Below are 18806 nucleotides of genomic sequence, written 5' to 3'. Positions count from 1 at the left end.
AAAAAAAAAAAAAAAAAAAACTAGAAGCCGAGCTCTAAAGAAGGGATCACTTACCACCATGGCATGAGTAACGGCACAGCAGGCCACTTGGTGCAGAGGGAGCTCGGTCCACGCCGCAACTTCCTCAGGAAACATCGCCTCCTTACTCCGTTGGAGAGCATGTACAGGCGACAGCACGCTCCTGAAGTCCCCCGGGGCCTCCGAGCCCGACGGCCCGACTCGCATATGAGCGGACTCGGAATAGGCGGGAGCCCCCGTGTGTGTGGTTTCAGCGTAAGGAGCCCCCGCCAGCCCCTGCATAGGAGGAACCATCTCGGGCTCCTCTGCCGGACAGTCCGGCACCTCGGGCTCCGCAGCTCGGGATGGCTCGGCGCGAGCTCGCTTGGCCACCCGCTTTCTCCTCCTCATCCCCTCGAACAAGTGCGCACCTCGTGACCCTCGAGAATCCATTGTACCTGCGAAAAGGAGTTCGGGATCAGCAAGACGTAAGTGAAGAACAAGACAAGATCACTAGGGAAAAAACCTACCCGAGCTCAGGCCCGCAGCAATAAGCTTGGCCTCCGTCAGATACCATTGGCAATCCAGCCCAAGCCGCGCCCATTGCCGGAGGCCCTCCGCCGTCTCCTCATCAAGTGTGATGCCAGAATCAGGAACGGCCACCCCCCAGCCGGTTTGAAACGGCCACCCCATCGCACTTCGCACCCCGAAATAGTCCCGCTTCCACGCCGGGACCTTATTGGGGAGTCCGTGTAAGAGCTTGAAGCCCGGGCGAGGGGACAGGTAGTATGCCCGCCTACGCCCAGGAAGGGGACCCACTTGCTTTTTCAACATTAAGATAGAAGAAAAAATCTCCAGATCCAGAGGGAAGTTCTCGTCGCAAAATAAAGAGATCGTTCCCACTAAGTTCCTAATAGAGTTCGGGTGAAGCTGGCCAACCGTCACACCAAAGTGGTTTAGGACCTCGACAAGAAGAGGGTGGAAGGGCAGTCGCAGCCCCGCGACGAGCTGTTCTCAGAAAATTACCATCTCATCAGGACCGTGTTCCCAAGGAAAGCTCCCCGTAGGGATAAAATAACCGTACTCGCTGGGCAAATTATAGTAGTCTACGAGGGTTTGAAGTTCCTCCAGCGTCATAGTCGAAGGGCCGAACTGATCTACAACCCGGCCACGACGGGAAGTGGATGCCGACCTACCCGAAGCACCTCGGGTGGTAGGCACGACCCCTTCCTCAGGACCCACATCGGGCTCACTTGAACTACCGTGGGACGCAAACTGGTTCGTAGAACCCACATCAGACCCGCTTGAACAGTCTGAACCCTCCAACCCGGACATCGTGGAACGGAACGAGATTCCAAAAGAACATTCACCCGGGAAGAAGACTGAAGCAGACCGCGAGGACTCAAACAAGCAAGAAGCCCTGGGACGCGAGCTGAAAAGCCTGGACGCGAGCTGAAACTTAAGGCGCGAGCTCAAAATATACAACAATAGCAAGGACGCCCCCCCCTGCGCACTATTTATATCCACTGCGTACGGAAAGCGACGGCCCAGATCGAAGCCAATCCAACGGCCCACAGCTGCGCTAAGCCGCACGTCTTCCAAGACCAATCGGCGCACGTCTTTCCGAAACTGACGGAACGTCGCGCACGTCTTGTCAGAGGACAGGTGTCGGCACGCGTCTTCCCGAAACTGACGGAGTAACGGCGCACGTCTCCTCGCAATAAAAGCGTCTGCAGCGCAACTCCCGAACCATGGCCGTCACGACTCCCAAACGCGCGCCCTTTTTTGAAAATCAAATTATAGCAAGCGCGCTCAGCACGGACCAAAAACCCTCCTACCTTGCAAACTCCCCGCGCCAAGACGGAACCATCGTCGCAGGGAGTGGGGGGCAATTGATGAAGGGAAATTTGGCCCGACCTCGCGATCGCCCGACGCGTGGCAAAGGCAAGCAGCCCGGGACAGTAGAGCACCCAAAGCGAACATCGGAAGCAAGTCCAAACTCGCTACCAAGCCCCAACTCCAGATCGCTGTATTTAGTCCGAGCTCCTTGTTAAGAGCGAACTCCCCGTTAAAGGTCCAAGCTCCCTAAAACCCGAGCTCCCTAAGTCCTAGCTCGGTACTAGGAGCCCGAGCTCCCTAAAGAACCCGAGCTCCCTAAAGAACCCAAGCTCCCTAAAGAACTCGAGCTAAAGAACCCGAGCTCCCTAAAGAACCTGAGCTTCCTAAGTCCGAGCTCCCTACTAGGAGCCCGAGCTCCTTGATAAGAGCGAGCTCCCTCCTGAGAACCCGAGCTCCCTGAGAGGAGCACGAACTATATTGGGCCCAAGCCTCACAGCGCTGACCCGAGCTGACCCGTGGCAGCTCGGAACACTCCAAACCGAGCTCAAGGCACCTCGCTCGCCACTCCAAAACACCAGGCCCGCCAGACGTACCCGATGCCAAGGACGTCCTTATCCAAGGGCGGCGTACCTGACTAATTTGGAATCTGACGCCTGACAGCCGCATTTCAAACGGCTTCCTACCACCGCCACCTGCAACCGTCGTCACTAGCCGCAGAGACGGCTCCGACAGGAGGAAGTGACACCCGAACTGGCAGGAGTTCAGAAGTAATCATGTCCGACCTGACGGAGGCCTGGAAGTGAGTGCGCGAAGTAGTTATAAAAGGCTTCTACCCCTCCAGGGATGAGGTATGCTAACTTCCGCGCTATCTGGTTATTCTTGCCTTTGAAAGACTCTAACTTGAGCTTCGGAGCCCTTACGCCGGGTTCTCCCCGGAGCCTCTCTTCTCCTCCCGTTTCAGGTCCCTGTTACTCATTTCGGAGGCAAAATCATCAAAAGCTAAGACCGGCCAGATCGTGCATCATCAATAACGATGGATATAACCGCTGCTATAAACTACTTTGTGCTGTATATTTTATGTATAACGGTGGTTATATCTACCACTATAAAAGTTAATAGATTTATAGCGACAGATATAGATAGTGTATAGTGGCAATTATAATCACCACTATATCAATTTATACAGATTAATTTAAATAATAATGAATTCATAAGTTGCCAAACCTGTAATACCTGTTGATGCAAAATATCATATTTTTGTATTTGTAACTTTAAACTACAAGTAATTCAATAACAAAGAATAATATATCCATATATATCCAAATTTTAGAGTTTCTATACATCCATCATAATAAATGTATAATAACTAGTTGTTTTGTTACATATTAAACCAAAAAAAATGTAAAAACTGACTTCTTCAAATCATGCTCCCATGTGCCTATTGTTGTGTCTTGTTTACAAATTTAACTTGAAAAAAATTAAAAAATTAAAAATTAAGGTCATTTAAAATAAATTGCATATAAAACATCATTTAAAATCAAGTATAATTAAAATATAACTAATACAAAATGACGATCAAGCGATACTTGCTCCAATTGCATCTCTAATTGTTTTAAAATGACCATATAGTCGAATTAAAGCATCTTTGTGTATAATAGGCACATCAATAAATATCTCAAAAAAATCTGAACCTAACTCAACTCTTACTTTTGTTTATGGATCTTTATTCAAAAGAATCCCTCGAGCCACAATGATTCCAAGGTTTTTAAAACTCTTAACATGAACACTTGTCTATTTTAAAATGAAAGTGAGGAATAATATATAACACTAATAAGGAATGATTTTGTGCAGGTAATAAACTGTAAAATCAAAGGAAAAGGCCATTATTGTTGTAGTGATCATAATATGAAAAACACCTCCATGTCATTTCAAAATCTAATATTATTTGTTTTCTTTCTTAGTGGCACCTATAATTCACAAGTTAATTGTCAATTATCGAATTTAAAATATCAAGAGTTATTTAAATTATAACATGCCTTATTCATACCTCTATGGAATTCATGGGTCTATTATTTTGAAGTGGGGTGTTCAAAATTGCTAGTGCAGAAGCTACCTAATAATACCAAGTTTAAAATAATAATGTTAAATTTGAAAAACATAGTCATAAACTAGTTTGTATTGCTAGTGCAGAAGCTACCTAATAATACCAAGTTTAAAATAATAATGTTAAATTTGAAAAACATAGTCATAAACTAGTTTGTATATGTTTCATTTACTTCTCTCAGGGGTTGCAACTAAATGGCTTGATGTTAAGGAATAATGTTCTCGAAGAGAATATGCAACTGCATTTTGGTTGATAGTATTAATAGATGTACTCATTGAAACCAAAATTGTCATTATTTGCTCTAAGCGTGCAACATTTTCCTTATATTCACTGAGTTCCTTCATCATTTCATTCACATTCTCTTTTTGAGCAATATCATCCAGTTGTCGACTTTGAGACCACTTGGGTGTTATACCCTACAAGCCCTTAGGAGTGGGGCCTAAACCATAAGTCCGAACACGGTTTGGTCGCACTTCTCCCATTACTTGAGAGAAAATATCATCCTTGCCAATATAAGACCTTTCAACTTCAGACATTTGAAATGTTCACTCGTTAAGCATTAACTACAACAAAAAATAAATATTAAAATTAATTATGTAGTTATTTACGTAACATAATACCTTACAATATGAAAATTTTCAAAATATATATAATAAAAAAAGAAATATTTATACATACAATTATACATGAAGGTTCCTCATCCATGGGCTTCCCATTTTTGCGTGTGTAATGTGTCTATAAAATTCTCTGCCTATGATAGTTCTTTTCCATCAACACTTCTGTCGTTATCATTATTTAAAAATGTTAAATATCAAATAATTCACTAAATTAGCATATAGTGAATTTATAAATTCTTCATGTATTCTTGCAAAACTTTTTGTACCCGCAACATGAGTGAACTTTTGCTTGTTACGATTTTCAGCATTCGCAATGCTACAAGACTACAAAAGCAACAAACAAATAATGTTTTATGAAATATCAAAAAATATATAATAGCATATGTAATATATAAAATAAAAGAAAAGAAATAATTACTAGATATTACCTTTCCCTTGTTTGAACTCCAAAAGTTAATGAAGAACTTCCATTGGTCTAGATCCACTCGAGTATCACGATCAATAAGACATTCCTCATAAATATTGTGAATATCAAAGTGTTTTTTCTTTAAATAACACTTCCAATCCCTCCATTTTTTAGCAAGAGATTGACATATTGTGTCCTTATGATCAGAATCAAATTCGTACTTGATTTGCATAATATGTAAAAAGAAAGCATTATAATGACATATAAGTAAATAAAATGAGACATTTTGAATATAAAATATTTTACATACTTGTATCAATTTTCACGTCTTCCTTGTTAATTTGTGGCATTAACCTCCAATCACTATAATTAAGTGGTGCATACTCTCCAAGACGGGATAATATACCAAAGAAATGAGATAATGAGCATCCCTCTTCACCAACAGGTTGACCATCTTTAAAAGTAACCTTAATGCGTTGACCCGTAGGCATCACCCAAACATCCTCATATTCTATGGGCCCACGGGTTTTCTAATATATCCTGTCACAAACAAAAGAGATATCAATATACATGGCATATGAAACATGTGTATAAATTTGGGAATTAACATTTATGATATTAGTACTATGATCCATAGAATCATTTTTCTAAGGTGAATGTGACTGGCTAGAGTCCTCTTCAATTTGTGGTGCATTTGTTGGGCTCTATTGGGGTGGTAACTCAGGTTGTGGTGTCTCTATTTGGCTCTACTGTGGTGGTGTAGGTTCATCTGATTAGGGCTCATTTGAAATTGATTTGGACAACTGCAATCTGCAAAATCGCCGCCTCATATCAACCCAACACATTAAAATAAAATAAAATAAAATAAACAATTTTCATAATGTAAAATAGGAGGAAACTAAAAATTCAATATGGCTTCCAAGGGTAATCTTGTCTATCATATAAATCCTAAAAAACTAAAGAATTCAATGTGCATATGTAAAACAGGAGGAATTATGCCAATAACTTGCCATCTAGTCCATGATAGAAAAAAGTCCCAAATAAATGGAGGGAGGAATGTTGCAAGTTCCTGGTAAAGGGAAAAGAAACATCATTATTAGGTGCAGTTTACTTGTTTGGTAAGCATTAGTAGGTACAATTTGTAGCACCTACTTGATAGGAGAAATGACATTAGTAGGTGCAATCTGTGGATTGCATAAAGTCTGGTAGATTTTAGTATGTTTGGAGTCTATTTCATTAGGATTTCAACTTTCTTAATTTCTCTTCTTTGGTTTCAAAGATGAGTTTTCACTTCAAGAACAAGGAACTTTAACTCAATAACTTTCCATTCAATGTACATATGTAAAACAAGAGGAAAATGATAGAAACAGTAACACTACTATAGGGATGTTAATGGGTTGGGTCTGGTACAGGTTTACCTCAGCCTGAACCCAAATTGAAGCAACTCCAATTTTGAACCCAACTACTAAATGGAGGGGGGGGGGGGGGGTATTGAACTCGCCCTGTTCCATACCATAATGCCAATCGACTGGCTTTAGGATGGGCTCACCTCAATATGAACCCATCCGAAAACCCAATTAAGGATGAGAGTAGAATTTTCATCAAGAAACATGGATTTTCATCATGTCAACTAAACTAAATGGAAGAAGAAAACCTTCAAATTTTCTTCTGCTTATGCTTTGAAGGGTGTTTGTATTGAGCTTGTTGAAACTTTTGTATTTTCTGATCCATGCTCTATGCATCAGTTACTATGTTTTGAGGTAATCTCTTCCTCTCTTAATACAATTACACTTTTACTTGTTAAAAAACGAAGTATCTCTTCTAGTTATCAAGAATTTTGTGTAGTAAAGTCTTTTTAAATAGAGTCTTGGTTCATCTCTCATTGTATCAAAAAAAAAACAAAACAGAGCCTTGCTTCTCAATTTCATACTTTTAACATTCTTTGGAAACATTTCAAGTTTTGGGTTGACTATATGACCACTCTTTTGGATGGATGTGGGCTTCACCAAAACTTAATTTTGAGCAATTGCTCGTATTAAGATATCAAATTCTATTATGTTCTCTAATCATGGAGATTACCTGCTAAGGATTGAATTTTTGTAGATAATAGAAAACTGCACGTTTATTCACTTTGGACAAACATGCTTTTAAAATTGAAAATCAAAGTTGATAAATGATATCTTTTGTTTAAATCTAATTTCAATGAGTTTTGTTTAAAAAAAGCAGTCATGTTGATTGTTTTATTCTTATGTTTTTTTCCTCTATTTTACTTACCTTTCCTTTTTCTGTTTGATACAGCATAAGACTATTGATAGTGTGCTTGCACGAGGTGAGAAACTGGACATTTTAGTTGAGAAGAGTTCAGATCTTAGTGCAACATCACAGGTACTGCCTAGCTTACATTATTCATTTTTTATTGTTTCCTTTCCACTAGTCTAATTTGTTTGGTGTTATATTTTGAAACTTAAAGCATGTTATAGACCAAAAATGAATTAACATCCACCTTCATGCTAATGGATTTTTGGGTCATATTTCTATTAAAGGATTCTTTATCAGGACTCTCTCACCTCCAATGTTCTGCTGATATTTTGTTCATTTGCAAACCTTCATATTCGATAGCACAACTCAGTGTGTGTTGTCAAGCTTTTGGTGTTGGCCAAAGCTCTCCCTGGTTTGGGGCTGCAGGAGACATCAAAATGCATATGGTCCTGGGCCCATAACAACCCAGCTGTCTAATTTCTATTGCTTCTGAACCAACCCCCTGATGGGCCCCCATCATGAACAATAGTTAGTTTGACCACAAATCAGCCGGAAAACATTTTGAGTACAAAGACGGGTTCTTTTGGAATAAGTTCTGCAACAAGTTTACTACCCCTTAAAAAATCAATACCCCCAGATCATAGATAAGTCAGTTGGTTAAAAACTTAAAAGTAAGCTGATCACTTGATAGATAAGCAGTGGGACCCCCATCTAGTGGTGGGTCCTGATAGTGACACCTGACAAATTTGTGAGCCCCAAACTGAAACTATACGTCAAGCCCTGTAGCCCCAGACGCAAGCCACCTTGTCTTATTGTCCTAGCTTTTGTATGGGACAGATTTCCTTGCAGACTGCACAGGAAAGGAATCATACACATGAGACTCTACTGGGGTAGAGTTGGGCACAACCCTCAGCCCATGTATAATGTATTTGCTATATCAAGCTCTAAACCGCTAAGCCCTCTACTACTCTCTCACTGTACTTCATAATGGGGAACAAAGATAATGTGGACAAATCCGGCTTGGACTAGCTTACTACAGATGAAGATGGCCTAGAGAACAGATGAAGCCCTTTTAGGCCACTAGCTAAGCTATGGCATGAAAGATTCCTAGGTCATTCAAATCTGTTGAATAGATGTCTCCTGCTTTTATTCTTCATATCAAAGAAAACCCATATGGTCATATCTTGATTAACTGGGGAATGAGGGGGGCCACACATAGAGTGACAATATGAGATTATGATCTTTAATGGATTTTTTGTGGACATAATGTGATAGAATTTTGACTTTGAAAGCACATCCGAAAATGACTTTCTAGGCAGACTAGACAACAAAATCCTACAAATAGTTTAAAAGATCTCAAGCCCTCTAATTATTTAAAAATATTTTAGAAATAGGGTATATTTATAGAGTGAGATTGTGAGAAAAGACATATCAAGACTAGGTTCCTTAAAATATAGGATTTTTTATAAAAGTTATATATAATTTATTTAAAACTTAAAATAGAATCAACCATATGAATGAATGAAATTCATTGAACGCCATAGCTCATCAATTTGGGTTGTTGACTCGGGCTTGTAAGATCAGGAGCAGAGTCAATTTAGGAGTCATGGAGTTTATTCAAGTTATATTTATGTGGCATAACATTTTAAATTCTCTTGGTTGGTTTGTCCTAGAAAGGCATGGTGTATGGGTAATATGATACTTCTCAAGCACCATAACTTTGTCTTTATACATATAACAATGCACAAATTGGTGAAGCTCAAAAAAATAGAATAAAATAAAATAAATCAGGCTAACCCAAATCCAAGCTGATCCCTTCTGTTTGAGTTAGTGTTAGGGTTGGGGTTAAAAAAAACTTGGGTTGGATTAGGGTTGATCTAACTTGACCACACTCCATACTTATGTGCCCTACTATATTGGAAATTTGTGAGTTCTTATTTCTCAACCCAAGAGATCAGGAATGCTTAAGGAGGCTATGGGTGACAATTATGGTCTGATGCACCAGGCTAATCCATTCCAGTTCTAGCCCAACCCAACACCTTGAAGTGAACACTGATCAAAAGCATCAAGACACGTTACTAATTCATTAAGACAAGTTACTGTTATAAAATGAGCTCATTGAAAACTGTTTACTCACAGTGAAATCCATCCCTTTTTTCCCATCCTCTTTACCTCTTCTGAACACATTAGCTACCAATACCTAGCCTGTTATCTATCTCCACTAGCCTAATCCTAAATCACTAACCATGTGTATAGTTGGTTCATATGTGCTAACCATTAAAACAAAAGATGGTTGGACCCATAGAAGGCTACCATAATAGCAAACGGTATTCAAACCAGACAAGAAATGACCATAATGTGCACATAGAACGAAGGTAACTCAAAAGAAGATGCAATCTGTTTGTTGCATGGACCCTACATATTAATTGGTCTTAGAGAATAAGGTTTGAATGAATAAATCTAAGTATCTTTGGGATAGACCAAGGTTGTCTATAACAAAAAGTAGTTTTAACTGAATACATGTCAGATATTGGGCAACCATCATTCGGTTAGGAGATCTACAGAGAAAAGAAAAAAAAGAAAGAAAACAACCCATTTAGTTCAACAACCAAGGAAAATCAGCATGAACTGCGGCTGCTAATAACCAAGAACAGGTCAATTTCAATTGCCAACATCATCTGGAAATCCTATTATAATGCATGTGTAGAACGACCTTAAGAAAGCATCATCATCATTTCTGGAATTTAAAAAAAAAAATCTACATTTTTCTGGAATCAAGTGTATAGTTTGCTGGAATTAAAAAAGAAAAAAAAAAAAAAGCATCATCATCATTTCTAGAATCAAGCAAACCAAGTGTATAGTTTGCTAAGCTCTACATTTTCTAGAATTTAAAAAAAAATATACATTTTCTGGAATCAACCAATCATCTATTTCAGAACTGTCATGTTTCTATAAGCATCATCATCATCATCTAAGCCTCCCAGCTATATGACAATTAAATCATTTTTGGTCCCAACCAATCATTTCTTCTTATTTTATTTTTCACAAATAAATAAGACAATTAAATCCAAAGCAAAAGTAAACCAGATTTTACACTTAGACTAATTATGCTCCGTTGCATCTATACCATACTACAAACAAACTAAGCCTTAATTTTGAAGTTTTGTATGCAGCTCTACATCTTTCATTCCTCTTTATTTTATATCTGATTTGATTTATGAGTTTTTCTTTTGCAGGAAGCAATGTAATATGTGTATAGAAAGCTTTAATCTGTGAAAAAATGGCAGCTGGCTTGATGGTAAAGCTTCATGCTTGCTGGGTTTCAGTTACAGTTAAGGGTGTTCTATATTCGTGGCTGTCAACATGGTTTGCAAAGATATTCCTTACTATTCTTTTTTATGCCAAAAGTGTTATTTGACACAAGAAGAAACCTGTAAAAGGGAGTTCCTCACCAAAGTCCAATGCTAAAGGAAGAAAACTTGAAACTGTGGTTGCCTCTATTCAATTTGAGAAGAAGAAACCTATAAAGGGGAACCAACAAAGGACATTTAGTACACATGGGAGATAAAAGGATGTTGTTAAGATAGAGATACAAGATCCAATTGCCAGAAAGGAGGAATTAATATTAAGCTATCAATATTAATCAGAGAAGCTTCTAATCAATTACCACAAAAAGAAGAAAAAAAAATAATATGAAGATGCATTAAGCAAGATCAAATAACAAATACAATAACCCAGAATTAAATTTATATCTCCATAGAAAGAAATGCAAGATAAAGATACATTAAGCAAGATTAAATCTCATGTTTGAATACCAAAATGCTAAAATTAAATTCTATTATAATTTCAATTACATATACACCCTTATGCTTCAATCATCTTCATCACTATCTTCAAAGTCACTGTCATTCTCATTCATTTCACCAAAATCAGAGTCATCCTGGTTATCATCACTAAAATCATACTTTGTGCCTTCTTCATTATCACCAAACATAATATCACTATCGTGAATATATCTAAGCTCAATGTCATATGAATCATTCATTTCCATTGACATAATAGGTGGTAAAGGTGTGTCAATTGTAGTCCCTTCAACATTTTCCCTAACCCAATTATTATCAACATCACCAATAGTTGTAGCATCTTCTAAACCTTGATTGGTACAAGGATGGCTCTACAAGTATTGATCAACATCTTCATTCGGTGTTTCCCCTTGCATATCAAATAAGTCTCTAGGTCTTGTCCTCATAACAATATGTCAATCTGTATCAATGGGATCTTGAACATAAAACACTTGCTCAACTTGAGACGCGAACACAAATGTCTCATTAGATAAATGTTGACCAGTGTGGCAAAGCTGTTTTAAATTCACAAGGATGAAACCCAATTCGTCTGTCTTGATGCCTCTACCTTGGGATAGAACATCAACCCAATTACACTTGAACATTACAACCTTTCTACCCCCATTATAGTCCAAACTCAATGATTTCGGTTAAGACACCATAATATGCTACATCAACAATAGGATTCATATCATCGCCACTCGCAAAGCTTGATGTTTTGGTAGTTATGATAACTTCGCTATTTTGTGTTCTTCTCTACTCACGATCCTTGGTGTGGAACCTAAAGCCATTTATAATATAGCCCTTAAATCTCCTTACAACCTTGTTTGGACCAATAGCCATCCATCTTATTTCTTCTGGTACTTGCTCAGCATTTGAATGACGTAATTCATAAATCTAATTAGATATAAGAGAAATTAGTTTAAATTCTTGAGAATATACTAAATATCATGGTAAAATCTAAATCACTTACATGGTCCCTAAACCACGTATGAAATGTATCATTATGAATACATTCAATTTCCTATGGTTGTGCACGATGATGTTGCCACTTATATTGATAAAAAAAAATGATGTTGCCACTTAAGAAACTTCATATGTTCCCTACATGTGAATTAAAATGCATAAGATAATTTTATCTTTTAATTTGATAAAATTAAGAGTGGAAGTTTGAGAATAACTCATGAAAGGGACGAAGTTTGTCATGGTTAAATAACATATATCGATGAGCTTGTATATATGAATCATGATCTAACTCCAATGTATCAACCTTTCCTATAGCATGACCCCTTTGTTAGAAAATAAATGATTGTTCTTCAACTGTAAGGTTTCCATGGTCATCATTCCGTACAGGTCGGCTTAACCTTGTCTCTACATTATGCAAATATCTTGAACAGAATGTCAAGCACTCCTCTACTATATATCCTTCTACAATAGAACCCTCTGATCGACTTATATTTCGCACATGGGACTTCAATGTGAGTAAATACCTATAATTAACATTTCTATCTATTAAATGACATTTTTATAACATGACATAAATCAATGAAGAATTACCAATCAATTTACCTTTCAATAGGATACATCCAACGATATTGTATTGGACCACCGATCCTTGCCTCACTTATCAAATGATGGAGGAAAAATCTTTTCTAAGTGGCAAAGTGTAAGTACAATTTGAGATTCCAGTTGTTCAAACTCCTTTATTTGACCAACTTTGGAACATAGTCCCATGAAGAAATTGCTTAGTTCAACCAAAACTGAACTCAGACTTTTAGGTAAAATTTTTCATATAGCTAAAGGGAGTAGTTGTTGCATCAAAATATGACAATCATGGCTCTTAAGCCCTAAAATCTTACGCTCCTTTAAATTCACATGTCGTGAAATGTTAGAAGAATATCCATCAGGAACTTTTAACTCCCTCAATAGTTTGCAAAAAATTTCTTTATCCCTTGATAACAGTGTGAAGCAGTCAGAAGGCAAATATGTCTTCCCTCCTACGGTAGATTGTGGGTGGAGTGCTTCGCTTATACCCATACGCCTTAAATCAAGACGAGCATGCATATCATCCTTCGTCTTATCCTTGATATTCAATAAAGTTGCAATCACACTATCACACACATTCTTTTCGATATGCATCATATCCAAATTGTGACGCAACAAATTGTCCTTCCAATATGGCAACTCAAAGAAGATACTTTTTTTCTTCCAATTATAGAAATTAACAGAATTGTCATCAAGTCCTTTCCTTTTCCTAGTTGTTCCATCATTTCCTTTCCCAAATGTAAAAGTAATACCCTCCAACTGAGCTAGAACATTAGACCCATGCAATGTAGTTGGTGCATCACGGATTTCTTCCTTGCCATTGAAAAACCTCCTATCTTTTCTGAATCTATGATCAAACGGAAGGAATCGTCGATGACCCATGTAACATACCTTATGACTATCCTTCAAGTATTGAGAACTGCAATCCGTATTGCAACAAGGACAAGCATAGTAGCCTTTAGTGCTCCATCCAGATAGAGAAGCATATCCGGGAAAATCACTGATAGTCCACATCACTGTTGTATGCAATCGAAAAATTCTTTTACTTAAAGCATCATATGTCTCCACTCCAACTTCCCATAATTCCTTCATCTCATCTATCACAGGTTGTAAGTATACATCAATGTCATTACCCGGTCAAGAGGGACTAGAAATAAGTAAAGATATGATGTAATATGGCTGCTTCATGCACAGCCACAATGGAAAATTATATACCATAAAAACAAGCCATGTGCTATGATTAATGTTCATTGTCCTAAATGGATTAAAACCATCTAATGCCAAACCAAGTCTCACATTACGACTATCTAAAGTAAATCTAGATGCAAATTGTCAAATGTCTTCCAAGCTGGGGAGTCAGCAGGATGCCTCAATACCCCATCTTTGGTGCAGCCCTCCTCATGCCATCTCATAAGAGAAGATGTATTTGGTTACATGAACAACCTCTAGAGCCTTGGTATCAATGGAAAATAGTGCAATACCTTCTCTAGAAACTTTTTTATTCTTTGAAGAAGATCTTATCTCACCATTTAAATTCTCTGGCATTTTCCACCTAGAAGCGCCACACTTAGGACATGATTGATCATTAGCAGCTTGCTTCCAATATAACATACAATCATTTTTGCAGGCATCAATTTTTCTATATTTTAGTCCCAAGTCGGTAATAATCTTCTTGGTTTCATAGAAAAAGTTTGGTAGTGTTTCACCCATAGGAAGTGCCTCCTTTAACAACATTAGCAACATTGTAAAAGATTTATTGCTCCATCCAGAAAGACACTCTATATGATATAATCGAACAATGAATGACAATTTGGTAAATTTCTTACAACCTGAATATAATTCCTTATTAGCATCTTCAAGCAATTTAAAAAACTTCTCATATTCTTCATTATGTCCATATCTAGGTCTATGCTTGCCTCACTTGCCTCATCTCCCAAGTTTGAAAATCCGAATGCATCATGCAATAACCCATGCATGTCATCGCTTGAGTCTGAATCATCATGCATAGTATCTCCACCTTCAGACATAACAGAAGACCTATCTTCCCCATGAAATGTCCAATTGGTGTAATTTGCATTAAACCCCTCACATATAATATGATCGCATGCTTCTTGTCTTTCAAACCATAAGCAATTATTACATCTATTGCAGGGACACCGGATACAACCATCACGGGCTGAATTACTAAAGGCAAAATCAAGGAATTGGTCAACTCCATTTAGGTATGCTTGGGACAACCTATAATTATCCAACAATAATTCTAAGTATTGGTTAAGAAATTCATTTTGGATAAGGAGAAAAAGAATAGAATGAGGAATTATTGATTGAGATACCTTGGTTCATGAATCCAACTTTTATCCATTATTTGTAACCCTGGGTACACCAAGATATAAGCATCTACACTCCCACCATTTTATGTGTAAGAAGATAACATTTTCCTAATAGCAATGAAAGCCTCAAGCCAACAAGACCATTCTCTTTCCCTATTTCATCGATATCCAAAGAAATATATATTAAGATGCTTCAAGGAAAAATATGAATAAGCAAAATATCCAAGAAACTAAAGTTGTTCAAGGTAGAATTGCTTGGTTTCCCATACAAACCAAAGGATACCAACCCTCATGCACCTCAATAAAATATATCATTTTTCCTTGGGAAGGGAGAAGAAAGTAGAATGAAAAGGACTACCAACATCTTGTTGTGGGCTCATGGCATCCACCTAAAATCTAGGTTGACCCAACAACCTACTTGACCCAATCACATTCTAGTTCAGGTCCTAGGGGTCTCTAGGCCTGGTTTAGCTTCTAATAATATTGATTTTTAAAGGAAACATTGCTTGTACAAATATGGTTGGAAACATATGAACACCATGAGATCTCAAAACCCAAACCAAAATGAAGATTCATACAACTATGTATAAATATGGTTGGGAATCTTAAGAAGAATTGCATGCTTAAATTATTCCAGTCATAATAAAGCAACACAAATACCCAAAAGCTGGCATAGTGTTGATGACAATGGTGATGACAAATTCTCACTTAAGTGTTGTCTTCTGTTTCAGAAAATGGTGATGACAATTTAATTTTGAGGTTTGGTGTTGACAAAGTCTCCTTATATGAGAAAGTTAAAGTCATGCTGGGAGATGGGGAATGGATAGAATTATCACCATATTGCATTTTGCTCTGTCTTACCCTCGAAGGGAAGCTCATTATGTTCCATGTTGTACGGTATTTCTCAATGTTGCTTTTTATATTGCCATCAATTTCATTGTTTCAGCACAAGGACATACCTACATCTCTAGTTGCACTTTGCAAAAGGTTCTATAATTATCTGCCTTCACTCAGGATTTCTGACTAAGTCAGATCCAGATAAAAATTTCATGAGAGATATCACCTTTAACTCAGGATTTCTAACCTCCACTATAATATCACCACATGCAAGTAACCCTACATCAACTTCTGCTACTTGTACTTTTTTGGCAGAGAAAACTTGATCATTCTAGAAAGAGGGCATTTTGAGATTGGTAGACCTATATCCACCTTACAGCACTGGATCGTTGACCATTTTCATGTAAGGCCTACCTTTGATCTATTAGTAAGTTCCACAGGGGAGACAGGCCAAAAACAAAATTTCTTTTTCCAAGTACACTTCTTGCCTTAGTCTTTGGACCAAAATAAGAGAGACAAGGAAAGACCCCAACACACACACTGCAATCAACATTGTTCAAATCCAGTACTTTACGAAGGCTTTACAGAGGTACTACACCCTTACACTCAAAACCCATTATCTGTGCATTGATGGCAGGGCATCAGGGCATTAGGGTCTAGGGGACAGAACCTCAACCCAAATGGTAATGTTAAATTCATCCATATGCCAACCATAGAGTGGTATTTTCAATAAAAGTTTCATTCTTGGTTGCAAACAAATTAGGAACCTCAAGAAAACTGAAAACCTAATTCAATAATCTCTGAATATAGTGGTATTTTCAATAAATGTTTCATTCCTGGGTTGTTGGTTGTAAACAAATTAGGAACCTCAAGAAAACCTAATTCAGTAATCTCTGAATATATATACTAGCTTGTTCACTAGGGCTGTACAAAGTTAAATTGAGAATGGTGAGTTTTGTAGGGATCTTCCATGGACATGGGCAAAAAATATCAAACCATATAAATCCCACATGTTTTCTATGCTTGTTTTTCTTTCATTTCTTTTTATTTCCCTTCACAAGTGCATCATCCCAAAATTGATGTCCAATGGAAGTTAGGTTGTTGGTTGTAAATTTATGGACTCATTTTGGGAGGGGGGATTAGGGCTAGAGGACTAAAGATAATGTGTGTGATGATACATTTTAGGTTTCAAAAGCTTCAGAGTTTTCTTTTTTTTTTGATAATAAAATAAAATTTTCATTAAAGAAAAAAAAAGGAAATTGATTACAAAGGAATGTACTGACCAAAAGGGAATCAAAAGCCTCCAAGGCCAATGATTATAGGAAGTCTTTGGAGCATACTCACTCATTAGAAAAAACAATTCTACAACATAAAAATGACCACGGAAAACAAAATCAAATACACCTAGCCTCCATAAATTGCATCTGCAAGCTTCTTTACAAATCCCTGTCTTATATCTAGTTTTCTTCAAAGCAGAGGACCAGAGTAACAGGAGTTGCCAGATTCTTGAATTCTAGTTTACATATCACCTATATTCTCTAGAAATACAGTTATAATATAGGATTATAATTTATGATATAGAATTATGGTTTATGGGTATGAAAAGGAGAGAGGTATATGGAATATAACATAGGTTCAAGGTTGTCACATAGATGTCAAACAGTCAAAAAGTTAAAATACCAACCAAAGGACCCTTGGAGAGTAAAACTAATAAAAAACAAAATTTTTATTTGTTGATTCTAAGGTATAAATATTAGTTTATAAACCCATATGTTATAAGAACTAATAGAAATGTTACGAAAATATCATTAAAAAGAAAGCCAGAGAACTATGCAAATTACTCAGCTTACAAACTCAACATGAACTGGATTTACTTTACAACAATTGACAAGTTACTCAGATCTGAGAGCAATATAAACATAGAAAGTTGTACATGTTGAGTAAAAATTTTAATAGTCCTAGTAAGAATTGCAGAAATCAGTATTCAGTTCTGAAGCAATCTACAGATACCAATGTAAACAGCATACTAAGCACCTTAGAATATGGAGGGTCAAGAAACCTTGCTTAAATGATTCAAACGGTCACTCTTCGGTTGCCCTATTCGGTTTCAATGATTATAATACCTACTCGGTTGCAGACAAGAAGAACAAGAGGTTGCCTTGTTTGATTGCAAAGAAGAAGACAAAATGTCAAAAATAAAATTTCCAGATTTTATCAATCATGCACAAACAAAAAACGTGATTATAGGGTAATCACGAACAAATAAAGTGTGATGTGGTTGCGTTATTCGGTTTCAACGATTACATTACCTACTCGGTTGCAAACAAGAAGAAGAAGAGGTTTCCCTATTTGATTGCAAAGAAGAAGACAAAAGGTTAAAAATAAAATTTCCAGATTTCATCAATCATGCACAAACAAAAAACGTGATTACCCTATTTGTTCCAACCATTAGCATTACCCGTTCCATTGTAGAGAAGAAGAAGAAGAAGCTAGAAAGAAAGAAAGCGTACCTGTTATTCAGTTGGAGAAAGCATGCAAGAGAGAGCAGAGTGGAATTGGGGATGACGAAGAACTCAATCGTCGAATATTGTGGGAGTCTGGGAGAGTTCATTCAACGTGGGGAAAAAACCTGCGCAATATGTTTTTTTATTTTCATTGATTAAATAATCTAAAATGATCCAAGCCGTTGATCTAAGTGTTTAATAGAGGGCAAAAAACCCGTGATGCCAGCGGCTCGACTCGACACGATGGTCCAGGGCCTCCATGGGCCAAGCGGACCGTGCTTCCTGCGGCCTGGCATAACACAACTCGTATATATTATATATAATATATAATACATTATATAAATTATAATTATATAATAATATATTAATAAAATAAACAATTGTTTTCAATTTTATTATACTAATTTATTTAATTATTATATATATAAGCAATTGTATACATCAAAATTCATATAAAATTAAAATTTTAATTTTTTTCAATTTTTTAAATAAATAGGCAAAAATAGCTTTGATCCGATCCATGGCC

At 37.3% G+C, this 18806-nt stretch overlaps 1 protein-coding gene across 10 annotated transcripts in view; it reads right to left on the bottom strand.

Annotated features, from left to right (window-relative positions):
- LOC148801701 (uncharacterized) overlaps positions 1–18527 on the bottom strand; it is a 28144-nt gene extending 9617 nt beyond the window's left edge. For 4 of the 10 annotated variants that reach the window (XM_088901371.1, XM_088901373.1, XM_088901372.1 and 1 more), the window contains exons 1-5: positions 18287–18527; positions 18086–18121; positions 10675–10743; positions 5974–6032; positions 5274–5503 (exon numbers count right to left, since the gene is read on the bottom strand). In XM_088901371.1, coding sequence (XP_088757497.1) covers positions 5475–5503; positions 5974–6032; positions 10675–10743; positions 18086–18121; positions 18287–18387 — 294 coding nt within the window. In that variant the 5' untranslated portion in view covers positions 18388–18527 and the 3' untranslated portion in view covers positions 5274–5474. Of the gene's footprint in view, positions 1–54; positions 456–527; positions 4882–4985; positions 5504–5973; positions 6033–10653; positions 10744–17810; positions 17935–18085; positions 18122–18286 lie in introns of all 10 variants that reach the window. The other 6 variants (XM_088901369.1, XM_088901370.1, XM_088901367.1 and 3 more) reach the window with 5 other exon arrangements.
- Positions 18528–18806: the final 279 nt, after the last annotated feature.

This window comes from Nelumbo nucifera, chromosome 3 (assembly GCF_055504915.1).
Source record: "Nelumbo nucifera cultivar China Antique chromosome 3, China Antique-T2T, whole genome shotgun sequence".
Lineage (NCBI taxonomy): Eukaryota > Viridiplantae > Streptophyta > Magnoliopsida > Proteales > Nelumbonaceae > Nelumbo > Nelumbo nucifera.
This window is presented reverse-complemented; position numbering and strand designations above follow the sequence as displayed.